The sequence below is a fragment of the Bombina bombina genome, chromosome 1 (assembly GCF_027579735.1).
Source record: "Bombina bombina isolate aBomBom1 chromosome 1, aBomBom1.pri, whole genome shotgun sequence".
NCBI classification, from domain to species: domain Eukaryota; kingdom Metazoa; phylum Chordata; class Amphibia; order Anura; family Bombinatoridae; genus Bombina; species Bombina bombina.
The window spans coordinates 682,619,698-682,646,243 of record NC_069499.1 but is presented as its reverse complement, the minus strand read 5'-3'; the positions used below and the strand labels follow the sequence as shown (position 1 = coordinate 682,646,243).

Sequence of the window (26,546 nt, the reverse complement as noted above, 5' to 3'; positions counted from 1 at the left end):
TTTGTATGTTCTCCTAAATGCTTAATTTATAACTTTTATACATTTATTCCCTAAACATCCACATTTTTGCAGTCCTTTTCCAGCAAATGATTGCTTTTCACCCTGATGTGACATTTTTCCTGTCTTCAAAGGTCCCATTTCTCTATTGGATCTTGCTCTGCAGGCTCATCTTTTTTAAATAAAGGCTCTTTATAGTTATTGTAAAACAGATATTTGGAAATGCTGTTGCGCTACTCTTATCAAATCCTGTATTTTTATGAATGAATGATAGTTTTCACTGTAACCTTTAACCTGCATCAATGGATCATGGACTCTCCTGAAAGATAAATATATTGATATTCAGAAAGTCCCAGAAAATGATCCTTAAGGTAACAGTCCACAGTCTTATCTGTAGGTATATGTTACAAGATATTGAATTCAAGCAAGGCAAAAATGAACCACACCGACCTTCTATCCAAGGACTAGTAGCGATATTGAGTCTGAGATACTGGTGCGGGTCCGTATGTGAAGTGACCCTTTTTGTAGATACTGTAGAATCCTTATAGAATCCTCCCAGTCATCGGGTTGGTGTGATTCCCATAAGCGGTAAGGCTAAAGCTTTGTGTTGTGGGAGGTTTCCTGCAAACTGTATCCCCAGGAGTATAGACACTGTAGAAACGAAAAAAGAACACAAGCGCCCACAAAGGACCTCTAAGGGTAAAAGTATAAACACAAATTTTATTTAGCGCTATCCTTAGCATACAGAGAGCCAATTAGAGATGTTGACAGAGCAGCCAATGATATGAAACGCGTTGAGGAGGATATGTGTCATCATAATAACGCTAACCAGGCTGTCTAAAGAGAACTGGCTACAGACTGGATCCACACACCAGATCGGTGAAAAGATCCATGATCACAGCAGTCTCGTGAAAGATACAGTCTGGCAAAGGAAGCGATATTCCACAGTGATTTTATCACTCATTGCAACTTTTAAATTTTTATCTTGTACGTGCTTTTATATAGCGCTAAATAAAATTTGTGTTTATACTTTTACCCTTAGAGGTCCTTTGTGGGCGCTTGTGTTCTTTTTTCTTTTCTTTATAGTTATTACCTTTTTAAAAGTGTGTCAGGGTTTTGTCCATAGTTAGACATGCTTCTGAGTAACAGGCTTTCTTTCCTAAGATATGCTGAGTCCACAGATTCATCAATTACTGTTGGGAATATCACTCCTGGCCAGCAGGAGGAGGCAGAGCACCACAGCCAAGCTGTTAAGTATCACTCCCCCTTTTCCACAACCCCCAGTCATTCTCTTTGCCTTTGGTGCATGGAGAAGTGAAGTTTTGGTGTCTGAAGGAAAAATTGGATTTTCGCTACAAGCAAGTTTTGGGGTACAGCCGTATTCCACGTTAATCTTTGCAATCGAGTAGTGGTGGCTTTAAAGCAGTTAGGAACTTGTAAGGTGGACCTTGCTGCGTTTTTCTAACAGTTGCTGCCCTAATATAGAAAGCCAGAGTTGGTTACTCTGTTCTTTCTCTTCCACAGGTCTCTGTGAGGAACTGTGTCCTCTCATACCTTGTGACTGTCTACATGCCGGACAGCGGATGGCAGGTAAGTGCTTTCACTTCCAGGTGGGGAGACTGTGCACTTAACAACTTAAGAAGACCCTGCTTAATTATTTGGGATATAGATAATCCTGTGGTAAGGGTTACATTTGGGCATGAGGCAGGCACTGTAGTAGCATGTGTGAGACTGGCATTACTCTTATGTAGGAAAGGGTTAATTTTTTTTGGCTCTTTATTTCTTGACAGATTCTGAGGAACTGAGAGTGGATGCTTAGTGTGTATGATTGCACACAGGTCTGAGGCGTTTTGCTTCTTGGCATTGGATTCAGTATAGCAGAGCCTGTTACGTCGGTAGGGTAAACCTGTATGTGACTCAATTCGCCTTCCTCTTAGGATGTTGGTGTGTGTAGAAGGAGTGTTACTTCTAAGCCGGATATACTGGGCTCCGTTTTACTTTTTTTGATGCGCAGTGTACCAGGAAGAAGCTTTTTCGCGCCTTCTTGAGGTGCAGTAGACGAGTCCGGTCGTGTGACCGGCTTCTTGTACTTCAGAGCGGCGCTTTTCGACTGAGATCTGCAATCCTCCAGGCTTAGTTTTTCATCCGGTTCCAACGGTAGCGGTGAAGGTAGACGCCTCAGTCGAGACTGAGGTGTGGAGTGGCCAGAGGGGGTTGTTTTGGAGCGTAACTGCGCTCTAGTATCTTGTTAAACTGCTTTTTTCTGGGGACTGATTCTCTAAGCTCTGAGTGACAAAATAAAAGAGTGTGTTATTTAGAAGGCATTTAATTTGAGAATAAACGTTTTTTGGGAGTTCTCAAATTTTGTTTTAATTTTTTTTTAATTTTTTTTTTTTTTTTAAATAATCTTATATTGAGATTCTTGATATGCAAACAACAATAAAATAAGATAACCAGTAATCTACATGTAAAGTTGACATTAACACATTTCAATGAGACGTAGTAAAAACAGTTTAATCTCGCTCATCAACAGATGAGGGTTGTACATTACATGGTTATCAGTAATGAAAATCTCTTTTTCTTACATATGGGTGATAGCATTTAACAGTGGCTAATGCAATGGTTACTTATGAACCAACTGATATAGGAAACAGGAGCTCTCTAAATATGATAACCACAGAAATAACGCTATAGTTTTCAGCGATAACCACCAATTAGAGTTGTGGGGGGACAGACTCTTTCTCCCAAACCTTGCGGCTCCTGGAAAAGCACTTCAAAAGGCAATCATATGCAATATGTTATATGTAGCCAGCTGAATTACAATATCCATGGCACAAGGGTAGAGTAAGATCATTCCAATGTGAAGCAGGCTATGTGAGATATAAGATTGTGGTGGTGCAACTCTCTTTGAACTAGGATGGTGAACTTTGCAAAGTATTGGGAGTTTCAGGTAATTAGGGAACAGTAGTAGTGTAACTCATATGTTTAACTTCTATGAAGCAAAATGTACCACTTATTATAAGGATGACCGGCATCTGCGAATAACAATATAAGGTCTTTATAACCATATACAAAATTTGTGAGCATGTGATCTTCCAAAAATACCTAAGGATACATAGGAAATGTTCTATGGGGCATTGGGAATAAAACTGTTAAGGAAATTTAAGTCCACTTTTATATGTGTATCTCAGCTATCATATTTTAATTCTGACTAGGTCCTACAGAGACATCCCTCCTTAGATCTGTATTATATATTATGGAATGCCAGATAAATAGGCTATTTGATGTTTTTATGAGGTGTTAAGATCCTCCCCCTCCTCTGCTGGCTGAGGGAGAACGAGGACATACAGTATGTCTTTATGGATGTATAGGAGGTGATGGCTGAATAAAATGTACTACAATATGAGTTAAACCTACCAGAAATGGTAGGAAGACAGGTGTGTAACCGTCATTAGAGAGACATCAATACACAAGGAAAACAGTCAAAACAATTTAGTTCAATATAATACACCACATAATAGCAAACAAGAGTTAAGTAGCTGCATTGATAAGGCATACCTTCCATGTATAAAAAAAATAGTGATTTTGAGTATGGTCTTTAGTGTGACTAGTCTGCATAGAGACCTCTCTTGGGTCTACTTAACTTTATACTGGTAGAGAAGACTCATATCTTATAGGGAATACTGGTTATATGGGTATATGTACACAATGGAGTGGTGATGTCAGATAGCCATTGGGCTTATAGCTAGGCTAATAGTAAAAGCTCTTTTTCAGCTGGTAGAATAAGTAGGCTATGTAATATGTCATATAATATGTAAAAATATAAAATAATGGTGGAAATATTAGTTTAAATATATAGTAGATGCGTGAAATCAGATAAAGGAGTATACTGTAACTATTAGCTAAGGTAAGGGTTCAATACTGACATATGTTTATGCAGAATGTACCAGAAGACTGTTATTAGATAGGAAACAATGTAAATAAGCAGGGCTTTGATTAAAGAATAGTATGTGACCACGTTTATTATCTTATTAAGCTAAATCGCATATAATGAGCCCACAAATTTGATGTAAGACACAACGTCTATCGTGCACCTGGATTTACCTATATTATATGAGACTATATATAAATCTACAAAAAGAACGTGTTACTCCCTATGATAATGCACATGAGTTATACAATTGAATACAACAGATTCATTCAAAATAGTACACCATAATAAGCTGAGCCTAAATGCAATGTTTAGTTGTAACAGTCCTGCAGCTTAAGCAGAGAAGATGGTTGCTCTTAGTGTGCCCTTTAATATGTTAAGGAGAGCAATCAATATTAAAGCACCCATATAAAACATCAAACAAACTTAACTATGGACTCATAAGAACTAAGTCAGGTTGCCACATGTTGAAGCTAGACTGGCTGAAGTAGGGACCGATCAGCTAACCAACTCTACTCTCGACAGAATGGGATTTTGCTAATGGCTGAGAATCCTGTATGAAGACTGTTAATCTATTTTCCCTTGCAAGGTATTGGTAGTTTTCTTCCATGGGGAAGCAACTTACTTGGGTAAGTAAAATTCTGAAGGGTACTCCTGAGGATTTCTCCAGCATGGTAGATTGAGCCAGAAGAGATGCAGATAGCTGTAGTCTCCTATGAGTCCCAGGTGTTGTAGGCGTAAAAAAGAGACCTGAGTTAACCTCTATCTGTTCGCAGGAGAAACAAACCCACTGCTCCATCGGACCAGCCGCATTCTCCGAGGCAGAGGTCATGAGAGAACTGGAGTTATTTACAGTAACGCTCTGTGCTGTGTTAGTGTGTCTCCCAAAAAGTGCTTGAGCATCAGCATTTTGCACTTCCTGTAACCGCTCCACAGGCATCTCCTCTCCTGCGATAGGGGTGTTAATGCCATCTTTATCTGTGCTTAGTGAGCGGACACTGGCAGCAAGCTGGCTGTATCTGACATCCATCAACTGTCCTAGACTTTCAAGAATGGTTATTATTGTGGTTAGATCTTCTTACATGATCTCCTGTGCACAGTCTGTTAGATTACGGTTAAAGAAAAGGAATATTGTGAGGTAGCAGATATTCTCTCCTATGAGCATTGAAGCTGTATAGCCGAGTAGATCCACATCTTCAGAGAATCCGGGGGTGGGGGGTGGGGAGGATAATGTGGAAATCAGCGTGTTAGGCCTCCATCAAATATCCATTAGCCCATAATCGCACACTAAAGTTTCAGAAAGCATTATTTTATTTTTTGATACATTTTTCTCTTTGAGTGTCATAACTTCAGAGAAAAATGTCTGATATGGAGCAGGAGCCTGCTCTGATGAACTCTTGCCTTTTGTGTTTGGAAGTGCAAATTGCTGCCCCCATGCAATTTTGTTCCTCATGTGTCAAGAAAACCTTGCACAATAAAGACTTTTTTTTTGTGTTGAGCCCAATGTCTCTCAGGATGATGCTGTTCAGGTAATACCACAGCCTTCTCCTGTAAAGTCCCAAGCCTCAATGTTGTCACATGCAGTGCCCTGCGGTTCCTCTATAACTATATTAGCTGCCATTCCCAGGTTACAGGGAAAACACAAGAGGAAATCTAGAGATTCATATAGTAAGGTTTCTGTTCCAAATTCTGCGTCCCAGGTTCCCCTTTCTCATAAAACTTATGAGGAAGATACGTCAGGAACTTCTGAGGGTGAAATCTCAGATTCGGATAGTGTAATTCCTTCTTTTGATCCTGAAGTGGTATCCTTCAGATTTAAGCTTAAACACCTTTGTGTTCTGTTAAAGGAGGTTTTAGCTACTTTAGATGACTCCGATACCCCTGTCGTTGTCACTCCGAAGAAATCTAGTAAACTTAATAGTAACTTTGATGTTCCTTCCTCTTCAGAGGTTTTTTTCGGTGCCAGACCGTGCTATGGAGATTATTTCACAGGAATGAGGTAGCTTACTTTTACAAGATATGTCGAGTCCACAGATTTCATCCTTACTTATGGGATATCGCCTCCTGGTCATCAGGAGGCGGCAAAAAGCTCCACAGCAGAGCTGCATAAATAGCTCCTCCCTTCCCCCCAACCCAATCATTCTCTTTGCCTGTGTTAGTGATAGGAAGAGGTAAAGTGAGGTGTTAGTTTAGATTCTTCAATCAAGAGTTTTTTATTTTCAAACGGTAGCGATGTGTGCTGTTTTTATTACAGAGCAGCTTCTGAATAGTCTTCTAGGCTATGGGAACTAGGGGATTTTTGTATCCGCTGCGCCTCCCATATTTGTGCTGCATTATCTGTATATGGTCTTTTGAGGTGGTAACCAAGACCCTGCTATTTCACAGGACCTCAGGAGGAAGATTGGACCTCTTGATACTGTGAATTAATCATGCTGTACCTTCAGCATAGAGGTAAGTGCAGTTTTTATTCTGGGTGTCTCAGACTAACTGTACTGACCATATATATATTGGGAAGGCTCCCTTTATACTTTCCCCCAGACATTAGGGCAGTCTTGCATCACCTAAGGGCACTGGGGTATGCGTACATAGCCGGTCTTATTTTTTGTTGCCAGACACTCAAAGGACAGACCGGAACTGGCTTAGGAGCGCTGGAAGTTTGTTATAGGGGTACGTTCTATTACCAGACACTCTAGCACGTATGTGGGACCTAGAAGCTCTGGGAAATGTTTGTGTGCACAACGGGCTGGCTGACGCTGGGGATGTATTATTTATTTACAAGGCTCTGGTTCTTGGCGGCATTTTGAGGTGTTACGCCCACGAAGGGCGGGGCTTACTTTTGCGCGCTCTGACAGCGCAACTCTCCCTATTCCGGTGGCAGCATCGTATCGGTTCCTAATTACGCTTTTGCGAATTACAAGTGACTTAGGTGCACAGTGTGACGGTGTTTGAACCTGGTCAGGAGGCAGGTAGGTAGCAGAGCTGCGGCAGGGTGACTGTATATTGCAAAAGTAAAACCGTACTATACTTCTATAAACATTGTACACATGTGTAATTGACCCTCTGTCTTAGTGCTTAAACTTTATTTCGGATTGAAAATAAAGATGCAATACAACAATAAATTTATTATAAGCTTCAGATTGGTTTTCTTAAAGATACAGTACAACAGATTTTTACAGGGATTTGACCAAGATTGCTTTTTGTTTAGGTTATCATGGATGACCTTGAACAAAATACATATCCTATGTGTTTGGATGCCATTGTGGAACCCCCTGTTACACTATGTGACAATTGTGTTGAGAGAGCCTTACAATGTAAAGATGTGTCTAAAGAATGTTCTCAAACCAATAAGATTCAGAGTATGCCGCAATCTTCTCCCCAAGCGTCACAGCCTTTAACGCCCGCACAAGCGACGCCATGTTCTTCAACGGCGTCTGCTTCTTTCACTTTGCAGGATATGGCTGCAGTTATGTCATCTACCCTCACAGAGGTTTTGTCTAAGTTGCCAGTGTTGCAAGGCAAACGTAGCAGGGCAAAAACACATGGGGCCCCTGCGACTTCTGATGCTTTGATGGCTATCTCTGATGTACCCTCCCAGACCTCTGAATTGGGGGGTAGGGAGACACTGTCGGAGGGGGAACTATCTGACTCAGGTAGTGCGCAACCCCAGACAGATTCGGACGTCATGTCCTTTAGATTTAAGCTTGAACACCTCCGCCTGTTACTTCGGGAGGTTTTAGTGACTCTGGACGACTGAGACTCTATTGTGATACCTCCAGAGAAATTGTGTAAGATGGACAGATATCTGGAAGTCCCTTCTTATTCCGATGCCTTTCCGGTTCCTAAGAGAATTTCGGAAATTGTTACTCGGGAATGGGAAAGACCGGGTGTCCCGTTCTCCCCTTCCCCTATGTTCAAGAAAATGTACCCTATAGCTGACACCGTGCAGGATTCTTGGCAAACGGTCCCTAAGGTGGAGGGAGCTATATCCACCCTAGCTAAGCGTACAACTATCCCTATTGAGGACAGTTGTGCTTAGAAACACCCTATGGATAAAAAGTTGGAGGGTCTTCTAAAAAAACTATTTGTTCATCAGGGGTTTCTCCTACAACCGACGGCCTGCATTGTACCAGTCACAACTGCGGCTGCCTTTTGGTTTGATGCCTTAGAAGAATCTCTGAAGACTGAGACTCCTTTAGAGGAAATAATGGATAGGATTAAAGCCCTAAGGTTGGCTAGTTACTTTGTTACAGACACCGCTGTTCAGATCGCCAAATTGGCGGCTAAGAATGCAGGTTTTGCCATTTTAGCGCGCAGAGCCTTATGGTTAAAATCTTGGTCTGCGGATGTGTCTTCTAAGTCCAAGCTTTTGGCTATTCCTTTCAAGGGTAAGACCCTTTTTGGGCCTTAATTGAAAGAGATCATTTCTGACATTATGGGAGGTAAGGGCCACCTCCTCCTTCAGGATAAGTCAGCTAAAAAAAGGCGACAGAGTAATTTTCGTTCCTTTCGAAATTTCAAGGGAGTCCCTTCTTCCTCTTCAGCTAAGCAGGAAGGGAACTTTACTCAAGCCAAGCCCATCTAGAGACCCAACCAGGCTTGGAACAAGGGTAAACAACTCAAGAAGCCCGCTGCTGCCCCCAAGACAGCATGAAGGGGCGGCCCCCAATCCGGGACCGGATCTCATAGGGGGCAGACTTTCTCTCTTCGTCCAGGCTTGGGTAAGAGATGTTCAGGATCCCTGGACACTAGAAATCGTGTCCCAGGGGTATCAACTGGAGTTCAAAAATTCACTCCCATGGGGAAGGTTTCTTCTTTCACGGTTATCTGTAGACCAGATAAAAAGAGAGGCATTCTTACATTGTGTAAAAGACCTCTCTACTATGGGAGTAATTTGTCCCGTTCCAATACAGGAACAGGGGCAGGGGTTTTACTCAAATCTTTTTGTGGTTCCCAAAAAAGAGGGAACGTTCAGACCCATTTTAGATCTCAAGAGTCTAAACAAGTTTCTCAGAGTCCCATCCTTCAAGATGGAGACGATTCGGACAATTCTACCATTGATCCTAGAGGGTCAATATATGACTACTGTGGACTTAAAGGATGCATATCTTCACATTCCTATCCACAGAGATCATCACCAGTTTCTAAGGTTTTCCTTCCTGGACAAAGATTTTCAGTTCGTGGCTCTTCCCTTCGGGTTGGCCACGGCACCCAGGATCTTCACAAAGGTTCTAGGGTCTTTGCTAGCGGTTCTCAGACCGCGGGGCATCGCAGTGGCACCTTGTCTGGACGATATTCTAATCCAGGCATTGTCTTACCAACTGACATGGTTCTGTCCTTTCTAAGGACTCATGGGTGGAAGGTGAATCTAGAAAAGAGTTCACTAATTCTACAGACAATGGTTCCTTTCCTGGGAACTCTAATAGATTCCGTATCCATGAAAATCTTCTTGACGGAAGTCAGAAAGTTAAATATTCTGAATACATGCCGAACCCTTCAGTCCAATCCTCGGCCATCAGTGGCTCAGTGCATGGAGGTAATTGGATTGATGGTGGCGGCCATGGACATCATTCCATTTGCTTGTTTTCATCTCAAACCTCTACAACTGAGCATGCTCAGACAGTGGAATGGAGATTATGCAGATTTGTCTCCTCAGATAGATCTGGATCAGGAGACAAGAGACTCTCTTCTTTGGTGGTTGTCGCTGGATCATCTGTCCCAAGGGACGTGCTTCCGCAGACCTTCATGGGTGATAGTGACAACGGATGCCAGTCTACTAGGATGGGGTGCAGTTTGGAATCCCCTGAAGACTCAGGATGTGTGGACTTGTTCGGAGTCTCTACTTCCCATCAATATTCTGGAGTTGAGAGCAATATTCAATGCGCTTCAAGCTTGGCCTCAGTTGGCTTCGGCCAAATTCATCCGATTTCAGTGGGACAACATCACAACTGAAGCTTACATCAATCATCAGGGAGGAACAAGGAGTTCCTTAGCGATGACAGAAGTATCCAAGATAATTCGGTGGGCGGAGGCTCACTCTTGTTATCTGTCAGCAATTTACATCCCAGGAGTGGACAACTGGGAGGCGGATTTTTTGAGCAGACAGACGTTTCATCCGGGGGAATGGGAACTCCATCCGGAGGTCTTTGCCACCCTGATCCTCAGGTGGGGCAGACCGGAATTAGATCTAATGGCGTCTCGTCAGAATGCCAAGCTCCCGAGATACGGATCCAGGTCCAGGGATCCTCAGGCCGAACTAATAGATGCCTTGGCAGTGCCTTGGTCGTTCAACCTAGCTTATGTGTTTCCACCGTTTGCTCTCCTTCCCCGAGTGATTGCACGGATCAAACAGGAGAGGGCTTTGGTGATTCTAATCACTCCTGCGTGGCCTCACAGGACCTGGTATGCCGATCTGGTGGACATGTCCTCTCTGCCGCCATGGAAGCTTCCATTGAGGCAGGATCTTCTCATTCAGGGACCCTTCCATCATTCTTTGCAGCTGACTGCTTGGAGATTGAACGCTTGATTTTATCTAAGCAGGGGTTCTCTGATGCAGTTATTGATACCTTGATTCAGGCACGCAAGCCTGTTACTAGAAAGATTTACCATAAGATATGGCGTATCCAAGGGCTACTCATGGAGTAGGGTTAAGATTCCCAGGATGTTATCTTTTCTCCAAGAAGGATTGGAGAAAGGGTTGTCGGCAAGTTCCTTAAAGGAACATATTTCTGCTTTGTCTTTTTTGTTACACAAGCGTCTGGCTGATGTTCCAGATGTTCAATCTTTTTGTCAGGCCCTGACTAGAATCTGGCCTGTGTTTAGACCAATTGCTCCTCCTTGGAGTTTGAATTTAGTCCAGAACGAATTATGGCTCACTCTACTAGGGCTGTGGCTTCCTCATGGGCATTTAAAATTGATGCTTCTGTTGAACAGATTTGCAAGGCTGCAACTTGGTCGTCTCTTCACACCTTCTTCTCCAAATTTTACAAATGTAATACTTTTCCTCATCTGAGGCTGTTTTTGGGAGAAAGGTTCTTCAAGCAGTGGTGCCTTCCGTTTAGGTCCCTATCTTGTCCCTCAGTTTCATCCGTGTCCTATAGCTTTGGTAATGTATCCCATAAGTAAGGATGAAATCCGTGGACTCGTCATATCTTATAAAAGAAAAGGAAATTTATGCTTACCTGATAAATTTATTTCTTTTACGATATGATGAGTCCACGGCCCACCCTGTTACTTTTCTAAAGACAGGTTTTTATTTTTGTTGAACTTCAGTCACCTCTGCTCCTTGGCTTTTCCTTTCTCTTCCTAACTTCGGTCGAATGACTAGGTTGGGGGGGAAGGGAGGAGCTATTTATGCAGCTCTGCTGTGGAGCTCTTTGCCTCCTCCTGCTGACCAGAAGGCGATATCCCATAAGTAAGGATGAAATCCGTGGACTCGTCATATCGTAAAAGAAATAAATTTATCAGGTAAGCATAAATTTCTTTTTTTCCCCGTCTCCTATTTTTAAAAAAATATGTTTCCTGTTGCTGACTCCATTAAGGACCCTTGACACACTGTGCCCAAAGTAGAAGGGGCCATTTCTTCTCTGGCTAAGAGAACTACTATTCCTATTTAGGATAGCTGCTCTTTTAAGGACCCAATGGACAAAAAGTTGGAGGCTTATTTGAAAAAAATCTATGTTCATCAAAGTCTCCAATGGCGACCTGCGTTGTGTATTGCCACCGTGACTAGTGCGGCATCCTATTGTTTTGACGCCTTGCCTGATTCTCTTCAGTTAGAGACTTCTTTGGATAAGAATTAAGACAGGATTAAAGCTTTTAAACTAGCCAATTCCTTTATTTCTGATTCTATTTTGCAGGTTGTTAGACTGGGAGCTAAAACTTCTTGTTTCGGTGTTCTTGCCCGTAGGGCATTGTGTTTGAAATCTTGGTTAGCAGATGTTTCCTCTAAGTTCAAGCTTTTGACAATTCCTTACAAGGGTAAGACCTTGTTTACACCTGGTCTGACAGAATTAATTTCTGATATTATAGGTGGAAAAGGATCTTTTTCTACCTCAGGATAAGAAGAATAGACCTAAAGGACTTCAGAGTAATTTTTGCTTCTTTCGTAACTTCAGAGGAAAGCCTTCCCCTTCTTCTTCCAAGCAGGAGCAGTCCAAGTCTTCTTGGAGACCCAATCAGTCTTAGAACAAGGGGAAACAGTCAACTAAACCCACATCTGATTCCAAATCAGCATGAAGGGTTTGCCCCTGATCCGGGATCGGATAAGGTGGGGGGCAGGCTTTCTCAGTTTTCTCAAGCTTGGATACAAGATGTCCCAGATCCTTTGGCTGTGGACATAGTATCTTAGGGTTACAAATTGGAATTCAAGAATTTTCCTCCCAGAGGCAGGTTCCACCTCTCAAGATTATCTGTAGACCAGCTAAAAAAAGAGGTGTTCTTGAAATGTGTACAGGATCTTTCCTTTCTTGGAGTGATAGTTCCAGTTCAGGAACAGGGTCTAGGTTTTTATTCCAATCTGTTCGTGGTTCCCAAAAAAGAGGGAACTTTCGTCCTATTCTGGACCTGAAGTGTCTAAACAAGTTTCTCAGAGTACCGTCCTTCAAGATGGAAACTATATGTTCCATTCTTCCTTTAGTGCAAGAGGGTCAGTTTATGACGACCATAGACCTGAAGGATACATACCTTCATGTTCCCATTCACACAGGGATCATTACAGATTTCTGAGATTTGCATTTCTGGGCAAACACTTTTAGTTTGTGGCTCTTCTATTTGGCCTTGCCACAGCTCCCAGAATTTTCTTGAAGGTTCTGGGGGTTCTCTTGGCAGTGATCCAGTCTCGGGGGATGCCATCTTTTCAGCAAACAAAATCTAATTTTGTTGTCTTTTCTTCGTTCGTGGATGGAAAGTGAATCTGGAAAAAAGCTCCCTTGTTCCAGCTACAAGGGTAGTGTTCTTAGGGACCATAATAGATTCCCTATCGATGAAAATTTTTCTGACAGAGGTCAGAAGGGCAAAAATGATTTCTTCTTGCCGCTCTTTACAGTTTATTGTTCGGACATCAGTGGCTCAATGTATGGAGGTAATCTGTCTGATGGTGGCTTCCATGGACTTGGTTCCCTTTGCTCAATTCCATTTGAGAGCTCTGCAGTTGTGCATGCTCAGACAATGGAATGGGGATCATGCGGATCTGTCTTAGAAGACAGAAGAACTAGGTCAACCGACAAGAGACTCTTCCGTGGTGGTCTCAGGAACATCTTACTCAGGGCACATGCTTTCGGAGACCTTCTTGGGTGATTGTTACCACGGACGCCTGCTGGGCTGGGGAGCAGTCTTGAGTTCGTTAAAGACGCAGGGTCTTTGGGGTCAGGAGGAGTCTGCTCTTCCCATCAACATCTTGGAGTTGAGAGCGATTTACAATGCTCTGATGACTTAGCCTCAGTTGTCCTTAGCCTGTTTTATCAGATTACAGACAGACAACATAACCTCTGTGGCTTACATCAACCATCAGGAGTAACTCACCGTTCCTTAACCATAAAGGAGGTGGCTCGGATTATTCAGTGGGCGGAGGCTCACAGTTGCTGTCTATCTGCCATCCACATTCCAGGAGTGGACAACTGGGAAGAGGATTTCCTGAGCAGACAAACTTTTCATCCCAGGGAGTGGGAACTCCACCCAGAGGTGTTCTCCAACTTAACTCTCAAATGGGGGGTGCCGGAGTTGGATCTGATGGTGTCTCGACAGAACGCCAAGCTTCCAAGGTACGGTTCAAGTTCAAGAGATCCACAGGCAGCTCTGATAGATGCTCTGGCGGTTCCTTGGAATTTCAGGCTGGTATACGTTTTTCCTCCGTTTGCTCTCCTTCCACGAGTTATTGCTTGTATCAAACAGGAGAGAACATCTGTGATTCTAATAGCTGCTGCGTGGGCTCGCAGGATCTCGTATGCAGACCTAGTGGAGATGTCATCTCTCCCACCTTGAAGACTGCCTCTGAGGAAGGACCTTCTGATTCAGGGTCCCTTCCTTCATCCAAATCTCGTTTCTCTGCAGCTGACTGTTTGGAGATTGAATGCTTAGTTCTGTCTAAGCGGGGGTTTTCGGAGTCTGTCATTGAGACCATGATTCAGACTCGCAAGCCTGTTACTAGAAAGATTTCCCTTAAGATATGGCGTAAATATCTTTATTGGTGCGAATCCAAGGATTTTGTCTTTTTTCTCCAGGAAGGTCTGGAGAAGGGTTTGTCAGTTAGTACCCTGAAGGTACATAAGTGTCTGGCGGATATGCCAGATGTGCAATCTTTTTGTGAGGTCTTGGTCAGAATTAGGCCAGTGTTTAAGTCTGTTGCTCCTCCTTGGATCCTTAACCTTGTTCATAAAGTTTTACAGCAGGCTCCATTTCAGCCATTATATTCCATAGATATTAAGTTGTTCTCTTTGAAGGTTTTGTTCCTTATTGCTATCTCTTCTGCTCGGAGAGTCTCGGAAATTTCAGCTTTACAATGTGATTCACCTTTTCTTATCTTTCATGCGGATAAGGCGGTTCTTTGTACTAAGTTAGGTTTCCTTCCTAAGGTTGTTTCAGAGAGAAATATTAATCAGGAGATTGTTGTTCCTTCTTTATGTCCTAATCTTTCTCACAAGGAACGTTTGTTGCACATTTTGGATGTTGTGCGTGCTCTTAAATTCTGTCTACAGGCGACTAAGGATTTTCGCCAGTCTTCTGTCCTGTTTGTTTGTTTCTCTTTGAAACATAAATGTCAGAAAGCTACTGCTACTACTATTTCTTTCTCGTTACGAAGTATAATTCCTTTGGCTTATGAGACTGCTGGTGAACAGCCTCCTGAGAGAATTACGGCTCATTCCACGAGAGCTATTTCCTCTTCAACAATGAAGCATCTGTGGAACAAATTTGCAAGGCTGCAACTTGGTCTGCATACTTTTTCCAAATTTTCCAAATTTGATACTTTTGTCTTGGCTGAGGCTTCTTTTGGGAGAAAGGTTTTTCAAGTGATGGGGCCTTCTGTTTAAGTCCGCCGGTCTTGTCCCTCCCTGTTCACCTGTGTCCTCTAGCTTGGTTATGGGTTCCCAACAGTAATTGATGAAGCTGTGGACTCACCATATCTTAGGAAAGAAAACAAAATGTATGCTTACCTGATAAGTTTATTTATTTCCGGATATGGTGAGTCCACAGCCCCGCCCTTTATTTCAAGACAGTTTTTTTTTACTAAACCTCCGGCACTTCTACACCTTTTTTTTTCCTCCATTTTCTTAACAGTTTGACTGTGGTGCTCTTTGCCTCCTCCTGCTGGCAAGGAGTGATATTCCCAACAGTAATTGATAAAGCAGTGGACTCACCATATCCGGAAATAAATACATTTATCAGGTAAGCAAACATTTTTTTTTCTTTGTGTCCATCCATATTTAATTTTCCATCAGGATAATGTTTTCAGAACTCCCAGGTTCCTTCATGCTATAAAATCCTAGGGTTTATCTATACCGACTTGTTTAGAGATCTCAAATATTAGGAATTAGGGAAGTCTGATTTTGTCTTTGTCCTCTATCCTAGTTTCAGTAAAGGGCCAGCAAACTTCTAGAATTTGAAAGCCAAATGGTTATAAAAAAATGTCCTTTTAAGTCTAGTCTCATTATTATTATTATCATCATATATTTGTTAGCTGCATAGTTACAGAGTGAATGTCTGCAAGACAGGTTAGCTCATGAGTTTACATGCTAAACATAATGGCTTAGATTACAAGTGGCTGGTTACAGTATTGTTGATAGCTTTGGATGTTCAGGTCAAACATTTTTATTTTATTTTTACTTAGCTGGTTGCAGTTTCCTGAGCCTTTCATGAGTCTTCAGTTATGCTTAATTATATTCTGCCAATTCAGCGTGTTTGCGTCCGTACAGCAGCAGATGGTAAAAGGTCTTACAGACTGTACTTCTACCTGTACCTACCACCCTGCTTGGCACACATTTTGCCCCCTGTCTACACCTCTTAAAATCAGTTGAAGATTAAATACTATTCTTCTCCTTTTCTCCATTTAGTTTTTATTTATATGGGGAGGCATTTCTATCTACTGCATTAGACAGAGGCTGTTACTTACCAGTTTCTAATTTTAGTTTAAAGAAATATTTTGTTTAAGAATAAATTATAGAATTTTATGTTTTTGATTATGTTTTGTTTTCTAGATATTTGGCATTGAAAAGTCAGATGCAACCACAAGGGCAGTCACTATTAGTACCAAAGGGAAGAAAATGTTTCGTTTTTCAGATGTTCGAGATTTTGAATCTCTGGTGTCTAGGCTGCGAGCAAAATTTACAGTAATCAGCCCCCAGCACACTCCTTATTCAGAGGTAGGTTTTTTGTTTGTTTTAAAATTGACGTTGTATTGTGTATTTATCTCTTGCCTTGTGTTAACATTATCCTCCAAATGTTACATTTTTGTGGTGCACCATATATTTTTAGAATGCTCCGAAAGCTTTTGATTTTGAGTCAAATCTAATGCTTCAAAAGATTACATCACACAAAGTCCTGACACTCCAAAATCCACCACAAACAGCTAGGTATATTAAAAAGTCCAAAGTTTATTCAGTACAAACAATAAAAACATAAATCCAGCATGGGGAGATACAGAAGAAGAAAGATAAGGGGACCATGGCCCCTTTCCACAGACGTGTTTCATGCCTCCAGAGCACTTGGTCACTGATAGTGAGAGGGGCTCACTATATAAAGCTTAGTAAGCTCATCAAAAAGAACGTATGGGATCCTTGTTTTAAGATGGAAAATCCAAAATGCTTCTTTCTTTCATGTAATTGACAAGAGTCCATGAGCTAGTGACGTATGGGATATACATTCTTACCAGGAGGGGCAAAGTTTCCCAAACCTCAAAATGCCTATAAATACACCCCTCACCACACCCACAATTCAGTGTTGCAAACTTTGCCTCCCATGGAGGTGGTGAAGTAAGTTTGTGCTAGATTTCTACGTTGATATGCGCTTCGCAGCAGGCTGAAGCCCGGTTTTCCTCTCAGAGTGCAGTGAATGTCAGAGGGATGTGAAGAGAGTATTGCCTATTTGAATTCCATGGTCTTCCTCTAGGGGATCTATTTCATAGGTTCTCTGTTATCGGTCGTAGAGATTTCTTCTCCTACCTCCCTTTTCAGATTGACGATATACTCTTATATACCATTACCTCTACTGATTCTCGTTTCAGTACTGGTTTGGCTATCTACTTTATGTAGATGAGTGTCTTTGGGTAAGTAAGTCTTATTTTATTTATGACTCTCAGCTATGGTTTGGCACTTTATATGTAAAGTTCTAAATATATGTTTTATACTTATATTTGCCATGATTCAGGTCAATCAGTTTATTTTCCTTCTTTCAGACTGTCAGTTTCATTTTTTGGGAAAATGCATATGAATGAAATTTTTCTCCTGTTAAGTGTGATCAGTCCACGGGTCATCATTACTTCTGGGATATTAACTCCTCCCCAACAGGAAGTGCAAGAGGATCACCCAGCAGAGCTGCTATATAGCTCCTCCCCTCTACGTCACACCCAGTCATTCTCTTGCACCCAACTAATAGATAGGATGTGTGAGAGGACTGTGGTGATTTTACTTAGTTTTTATAACTTCAATCAAAAGTTTGTTATTTTAAAAAACAGCACCGGAGTGTGTTGTTCCTTCTCAGGGAGAATTTGAAGAAGAATCTACCTGAGTTTCTGTATGATTTTAACCGGAGTAGTTAAGATCATGTTGCTGTTCTCGGCCATCTGAGGGGTGAGGTATACTTCAGATCAGGGGACAGCGGGCAGTTTCACCTGCAAAGAGGTATGTGGCAGCTTATTATTTTCTGAGAATGGAATTGACTAGAAAATACTGCAAATACCTATATAAAGTAAGTTCAGCCTTAAATGCAGTAGTAGCAACTGGTATCAGGCTGTCATGTATGTATATTTTCACTTCAGTATTCTGGGGAATGGCACTTCACTGGAATGGTACTGTATGAATATAACCTTAGCCTATATTGCAGTGAGAACGGCTAGCAGTAGGTTTCTGTGACAATTTATTTATTGAGGTTAAACGTTTTGCTGGCATGTTAAATCGTTTAATTTTCTGAGGTACTGGGTGAAAAATTGTGTTGGGCACTAATTATCCACTTGGCGGGCATTTTATTTAATTTTTGACAGTTTACTGATCTCCCTCACTGTTGTGTGTGAGGGGGAGGGGCTTAATTTGGCGCTTTTACTACGCATCAGGAATTCAGTCACAAGTCTGTTTTTTTCTTCCCTGCATGATCCGGTTCGTCTCTACAGAGCTCAAGGGTCTTCAAAACTTATTTTGAGGGAGGTAATCACTCACAGCAGACCTGTGAGATAGTGCTTGACTGTGATAAAAAACGTTATATTCTGTACTTTTTTTTTTTTTTTTTTCTGCCATTTAAGGGTTAGTTATCCATTGCTAATGGGGGCAATCCTTTGCTAAAATTATATTTTTACCGGAAAGAATTTGATTTTATAGTTTATCCGTTTTATTGTTTCTCAACTGTCATAACTTCTGTGCTTCTTAAAGGCACAGTATGTTTTTTTCATACTATTGAAAATTAAATTGAAAAGTATTTCCAAGCTGCTGGTTTAATTGCTAGTGTGTTTAACATGTCTGACTCAGAGGAATATCTCTGTGCTATATGTGCTACAGCCAAAGTGGAGCCCAATAGAAATGTATGTACTAATTGCATTGATGCTACTTTAAATAAAAGTCAATCTGTACAAATTGAACATCATTCACCAAACAACGAGGGGAAAGTTATGCCGACTAACTTGCCTCACGTGTCAGTACCTGAATCTCCCGCTCGGGAGGTGCGTGATATGGTAACGCCGAGTACTTCAGGGCGGCCATTACAAATCACATTGCAGGACATGGCTAATGTTATGACTGAAGTTTTGTCTAAATTACCCGAACTTAGAGGGAAGCGTGACCACTCTGGGGTGAGAACAGAGTGCGCTGATAATGCTAGGGCCATGTCAGATACTGGGTCACAGTATGCGGAACATGAGGACGGAGAGCTTCAATCTGCTGGTGACGGTTCTGATCCCAATAGAGTGGATTCAGACATTTCTAATTTTAAGTTTAAGCTTGAGAACCTCCGCGTTCTACTAGGGGAGGTATTAGCGGCTCTGAATGATTGTAACACCGTTGCAATTCCAGAGAAGTTATGTAGGCTGGATAGATACTATGCGGTACCGGCGAGTACTGACGTATTTCCTATACCTAAGAGGCTTACAGAGATAATTACTAAGGAGTGGGATAGGCCCGGTGCACCCTTTCCCCCCCCTCCTGTATTTAGAAAAATGTTCCCAATAGACGCCACCACACGGGACTTATGGCAGACGATCCCTAAGGTGGAGGGAGCGGTTTCTACTCTGGCTAAGCGTACCACTATCCCGGTGGAGGATAGCTGTGCCTTTTCAGATCCAATGGATAAAAAATTAGAGGGTTACCTTAAGAAAATGTTTGTTCAACAAGGTTTTATATTGCAACCCCTTGCATGTATTGCGTCTGTCACGGCCGCGGCCGCTTTTTGGTCCGAGTCCCTGGAAGAGACTCTTGACTCAATAACTATAGATGAGATTTCAAACAAGCTTAAAACACTTAAGCTAGCTAATTCATTTGTTTCAGATGCCGTAGTACATTTAACTAAACTTACGGCTAAGAATTCCGGATTCGCCATTCAGGCACGCAGAGCACTGTGGCTAAAATCCTGGTCAGCTGACGTTACTTCTAAATCTAAATTACTTAACATACCTTTCAAAGGGCAGACCTTATTCGGGCCCGGTTTGAAAGAAATTATCGCTGACATTACAGGAGGTAAAGGCCATGCCCTGCCTCAAGACAGAGCCAAACCTAGGGCTAGACAGTCTAATTTTCGTTCCTTTCGTAATTTCAAGGCAAGAGCAGCATCAACTTCCTCTGCACCAAAACAGGAAGGAGCTGTTGCTCGCTACAGACAAGGCTGGAGACCTAACCAGTCCTGGAACAAGGGCAAGCAGGCCAGAAAACCTGCTGCTGTCCCTAAGACAGCATGAATTGAGGGCCCCCGATCCGGGAACGGATCTAGTGGGGGGCAGACTTTCTCTCTTCGCCCAGGCTTGGGCAAGAGATGTCCAGGATCCCTGGGCGTTAGAGATCATATCTCAGGGATATCTTCTGGACTTCAAATCCTCTCCCCCAAAAGGGAGATTTCATCTGTCAAGGTTGTCAACAAACCAAATAAAGAAAGAAGCGTTTCTACGCTGTGTACAAGATCTTTTGCTATTGGGAGTGATCCATCCGGTTCCGCGGTCGGAACACGGACAGGGGTTTTACTCAAATCTGTTTGTGGTTCCCAAGAAAGAGGGAACCTTCAGACCAATCTTGGATTTAAAGATCCTAAACAAATTCCTAAGAGTTCCATCGTTCAAAATGGAAACTATTCGGACAATCCTACCCATGATCCAAAAAGGTCAGTACATGACCACAGTGGATTTAAAGGATGCTTACCTTCACATACCGATTCACAAGGATCATTACCGGTATCTAAGGTTTGCCTTCCTAGACAGGCATTACCAGTTTGTAGCTCTTCCATTCGGATTGGCTACGGCTCCAAGAATCTTCACAAAGGTTCTGGGTGCTCTTCTGGCGGTACTAAGACCGCGAGGAATTTCGGTAGCTCCGTACCTAGACGACATTCTGATACAAGCTTCAAGCTTTCAAACTGCCAAGTCTCATACAGAGTTAGTACTGGCATTTCTAAGGTCGCATGGATGGAAGGTGAACGAAAAGAAGAGTTCTCTCTTTCCACTCACAAGAGTTCCTTTCTTGGGGACTCTTATAGATTCTGTAGAAATGAAGATCTACCTGACAGAAGACAGGTTAACAAAGCTTCAAAATGCTTGCCGTGTCCTTCATTCCATTCAACACCCGTCAGTGGCTCAATGCATGGAGGTGATCGGCTTAATGGTAGCGGCAATGGACATAGTACCCTTTGCACGCCTACATCTCAGACCGCTGCAATTGTGCATGCTAAGTCAGTGGAATGGGGATTACTCAGATTTGTCCCCTACTCTGAATCTGGATCAAGAGACCAGAAATTCTCTTCTATGGTGGCTTTCTCGGCCGCATCTGTCCAAGGGGATGCCATTCAGCAGACCAGATTGGACAATTGTAACAACAGACGCCAGCCTACTAGGTTGGGGCGCTGTCTGGAATTCTCTGAAGGCTCAGGGATCATGGTCTCAGGAGGAGAGTCTCCTGCCAATAAACATTCTGGAATTGAGAGCAGTTCTCAATGCCCTTCTGGCTTGGCCCCAGTTAACAACTCGGGGGTTCATCAGGTTTCAGTCGGACAACATCACGACTGTATCTTACATCAACCATCAAGGAGGGACAAGAAGCTCCCTAGCGATGATGGAAGTATCAAAGATAATTCGCTGGGCAGAGTCTCACTCTTGCCACCTATCAGCAATCCACATTCCGGGAGTGGAGAACTGGGAGGCGGATTTCCTAAGTCGCCAGACTTTTCATCCGGGGGAGTGGGAACTTCATCTGGAAGTATTTGCCCAAATACTTCGACGTTGGGGCAAACCAGAAATAGATCTCATGGCGTCTCGACAGAACGCCAAGCTTCCTTGTTACGGGTCCAGATCCAGGGATCCGGGAGCGGCCCTGGTGGATGCTTTAACGGCACCTTGGACCTTCGGGAAGGCTTATGTGTTCCCACCCTTCCCGATGCTTCCTCGATTGATTGCCAGGATCAAACAGGAGAAAGCATCTGTAATTCTAATAGCGCCTGCGTGGCCACGCAGGACCTGGTATGCAGATCTAGTGGACATGTCCTCCTGTCCACCTTGGTCTCTGCCTCTGAGACAGGACCTTTTGGTTCAGGGTCCCTTCAAACATCAAAATCTAATTTCTCTGAAGCTGACTGCCTGGAAATTGAACGCTTGATTTTATCAAAACGTGGATTTTCTGAGTCAGTTATTGATACCTTAATACAGGCTAGGAAGCCTGTTACCAGAAAGATTTACCATAAAATATGGCGTAAATACCTATATTGGTGCGAATCCAAAGGTTACTCTTGGAGTAAGGTTAGGATTCCTAGGATATTGTCTTTTCTACAAGAAGGCTTAGAAAAGGGTTTATCCGCTAGTTCCTTAAAGGGACAGATCTCAGCTCTGTCCATTCTGTTACACAAACGTCTGTCAGAGGTTCCAGACGTTCAGGCTTTTTGTCAGGCTTTGGCCAGGATTAAGCCTGTGTTTAAAACTGTTGCTCCGCCATGGAGTTTAAACCTAGTTCTTAATGTTTTACAGGGTGTTCCGTTTGAACCCCTTCATTCCATTGATATAAAATTGTTATCTTGGAAAGTTCTGTTCTTAATGGCTATTTCCTCGGCTCGTAGAGTCTCTGAGTTATCAGCCTTACATTGTGATTCTCCTTATCTGATTTTTCACTCGGATAAGGTAGTTCTGCGTACTAAACCTGGGTTCTTACCTAAGGTAGTCACTAACAGGAATATCAATCAAGAGATTGTTGTTCCATCCTTGTGTCCAAATCCTTCTTCAAAGAAGGAACGTCTTCTGCACAATCTGGATGTAGTTCGTGCCCTAAAATTCTATTTACAGGCAACTAAAGACTTTCGACAAACGTCTTCCCTGTTTGTCGTTTATTCTGGTCAGAGGAGAGGTCAAAAAGCTTCTGCTACCTCTCTCTCCTTTTGGCTTCGTAGCATAATACGTTTAGCCTATGAGACTGCTGGACAGCAGCCTCCTGAAAGAATTACAGCTCATTCCACTAGAGCTGTGGCTTCCACTTGGGCCTTTAAGAACGAGGCCTCTGTTGAACAGATTTGCAAGGCTGCAACTTGGTCTTCGCTTCATACTTTTTCCAAATTTTACAAATTTGACACTTTTGCTTCTTCGGAGGCTATTTTTGGGAGAAAGGTTCTTCAGGCAGTGGTTCCTTCTGTATAAAGATCCTGCCTGTCCCTCCCGTCATCCGTGTACTTTTGCTTTGGTATTGGTATCCCAGAAGTAATGATGACCCGTGGACTGATCACACTTAACAGGAGAAAACATAATTTATGCTTACCTGATAAATTCCTTTCTCCTGTAGTGTGATCAGTCCACGGCCCGCCCTGTTTTTTATGAAATTATACTCCAGTCACCACTGCACCCTTTAGCTTCTCCTTTCTCGTTGGTTCTTGGTCGAATGACTGGGTGTGACGTAGAGGGGAGGAGCTATATAGCAGCTCTGCTGGGTGATCCTCTTGCACTTCCTGTTGGGGAGGAGTTAATATCCCAGAAGTAATGATGACCCGTGGACTGATCACACTACAGGAGAAAGGAATTTATCAGGTAAGCATAAATTATGTTTTTTCTTACCTAAAATTTTCAATTGACTTTTTTCCTTTAAATTGCGGGCTAGAATTTATTGCGTCATTTTTGGCGCAAGGCTTTTTTGGCGCGAGATTGACGTTTGTCTGACGTCAATGACGTCATTTCCGGCGTCATAGTTGACACCGGAAGTTTTTGCATAGTTGCGTAATTTTTGACTCTCGTGTTTATTACAGACGTTTTTGGCGCCAAAAAATATGTGGGCGTCATACTTGGCGCCAGTTTTTTTACATTATTTTAGTCTCACTTTTTAGTTGCTTCTGGTTTCTAGAGGCTTGTTCTGTTTGCATTTTTTCCTATTCCTGAAACTGTCATTTAAGGAATTTGATAATTTTGCTTTATATGTTGTTTTTCTATTATATATTGCAAGATATTCCAAAAGCTGTTCCTGTATCAGAAAATACTGTTGGATTCCTGATGACTGATATCAGTCCTACCAAAGCTAAGTTCATTTATTTTAATGTTATGAATTTTATCTTTAGCTATGGTTTGTAATAAGTTATCATGATAAACTTTTACATGCAGAGTCCATTAGTATTTATGCATTATCTATTGCTATTCTTTTTACATCTAATGTACAAGATATAGCTAGGAATCTATGAGAATGTTTTTCTGATTCTATCCTAAAGGCTTTGTCTGACATCCCGCCTTCTAATAAAATTTATAGGTCTTTTTTAAACTTCTCATTTAGTTGGTGAATTTTTAAATGACCAACAACATACTGAATTATCCTTCTCTGATGATGTTTTTTATCATTTAGAATTTACTTCATCAGATATTTGACACTAACAAATCTACTTTTTTATTTTTAAATAGAGTACATTCGTTGTTGAAAAGGTGTTGATTATATTGGATATTGAGGAGTCTAGTTCTTTTGATTTAAGACTAGCTAACATTTAAATTCTGCTCATTAACCTCCTGTGGTTTCTTCAGACGTTTTTTTCTCAGTTCATGATACTAGGGAATGGAATAGGCCTGGGACTTCTTTTATTCCTTCTTTAAGGTTTTTAAATTGTATCCTTTGCCGGCAGTTAGTTTAAAGTTTTGAGGAAGATCCCCAAAGTTAATGAGGCTATCTCTATTCTTGCTAAACATACTACTATTCCTATAGAAAATAGTATTTATTTTTTTCCTTCACATGGGAAACTTGTACCTTATTTAAGGAAAATTATTTTATTTCAGATCCTTTTCTTAGGCCTGCAATTTATTTGGCTGATGTTGCAAATGCTTCAACTTTCTGGTTGGATACTTTAGTGCAACAAGTATCGGATTATGATTTGTTTTAGCATTGTTAAGTTGATCAACATGCTAATAATTTCATTTGTGTTGTCATTTTTTTGATATTTTCACAATTGAGGTTTAATCTATGTCTTTAGCTATTTTTAGCTAGAAGAACTTTGTGACTTAATCTTGGAATGCTAATTTGATTTCTAAAATTCATATTTCTTTTTTTCCAAGGTAATCAATTATTTGGTTCACAATTGGATTCAATTTTTTCCAACTGTTACTCTGGGGAAGGGAGTTTTTTGTTGCTTCAAGATTGAGTTCTAAGAGTAAATTTTAAGCTTATATTAGTTTGTTCTTAATAAGGAACAGAATCCTAATTCTTCCCCAAGTAACATGTTTATAATTGGAAGCTTTCTTCAACATGGAATGAATTTAAGCTATTTAAAAGATCAAAGTCAGCCCCCCAAATTTGCATGTAGGTGCGTTTTTTTATTCCAGCTTAGCTGGTAAAGGGCAGGTTTTGACTTTTTTTTAAATTTGTTTGGTTCAATTCGGTCCAAACTTCTTAGATTGGGGTACTGAATAGGATTCAGAGTAAAACCGCCTGTGAGAAGTTTTTTCTCTCTAGCATATTCCAGCTATTCCAGTAAAGGCTCACACTTTTCTGAAGTATGTTTCAGACCTGTATGTGTTGGGTACTTGTGAGGCGCGGCTGGTTACCCGTTGGGGTCTCAAGGCGCTGCTCAGACCTGGAGTTATCTGGGGTATTCATACCAGTTCCATTTCAGGAACAGGGTTTGGGGTTTTGTTCAAAACTATTCATTGTCCCAAAGATAGAAAATCTTTTTGATTTGTCATATAAGAGTTCCTTCTTTCAGAATGGTGTTTATATGGTCTATTCTGCCTTTTTGGTCAGTAAGGGCATTATTTGTTTACAATAGATGCATATCTTCTGTTTTCATTCAGATTATTTTTCATTTTCTGAGATTCTCTTTTCTCTTGTTAAGTGTAGTCAGTCCACGGGTCATCCATTACTTATGGAATATATCTCTTCCTAACAGGAAGCTGCAAGAGGATCACCCAGCAGAGCTTGCTACATAGCTCCTCCCCTCACATGTCATATTCAGTCATTCTCTTGCAGCCTAACTAGATAGGTCGCTGTGAGAGGTCTGTGGTGTTTTTTAACTTAGTTTATTTCTACAATCAAAAGTTTGTTATTTTAAATGGCACCGGAGTGTGCTGTTTATTCTCAGGCAGCATTAGAAGAAGAATCTGCCTGCGTTTTCTATGATCTTTGCAGACGTAACTAAGATCCACTGGCTGTTCTCATCTGAGGAGTGAGGTAACTTCAGAGAAGGGGAATAGCATGCAGGGCCCCCCTGCAAATGAGGTATGTGCAGTAATTATTTTTCTGAGGAATGGAATTGACTGAGAAAATACTGCTGATACCAATGTAAAGTAAGTTCAGCCTTAAATGCAGTGATAGCGACTGGTATTAGGCTGATGAGTGTGTGTACACTGAATGTATTTTTCTAAGGAATGGAATTGACTCTGAAAATACTGTTAATACTGAAATAATGTATGAGCCTTAACTGCAGTAAAAGCGACTGGTAGCAGGCTTATTAATAACAATGGCATGTTAATCGTTTTTTGTGAGGTACTTGGTGATAAAACTTATTGGGGCATGATTTTTACCACATGGCCATCTTTGTTTTTCTGCATAGAAACAGTTTTCTGAGCTTCCCCACTGTTGTAATATGAGTGGGAGGTGCCTATTTTAGCGCTTTTTTGCGCAGTAAAAATTCAGTCACAATCTGTCTACTTCATCCTCCATGATCCAGATCGTCTCTAGAGAGCTCAGGGGTCTTCAAAATTCATTTTGAGGGAGGTAATCAGTCACAGCAGACCTGTGACAGTGTGTTTTGACTGTGAGAAAAACGTTAATTATTAAATTGTTAA

The 26,546-nt window shown here is 41.7% G+C and overlaps 1 protein-coding gene across 1 annotated transcript in view; it reads left to right on the top strand.

Moving 5' to 3' along the window:
- The window catches only part of TBC1D8B (TBC1 domain family member 8B), a 283,925-nt gene that overhangs the window by 136,591 nt on the left and 120,788 nt on the right, over positions 1–26,546 (top strand). The window contains exon 7 of the mRNA XM_053699162.1: positions 16,117–16,281. Within this exon, the coding sequence (XP_053555137.1) occupies positions 16,117–16,281 (165 nt within the window). The remainder of the gene's footprint in view (positions 1–16,116; positions 16,282–26,546) is intronic.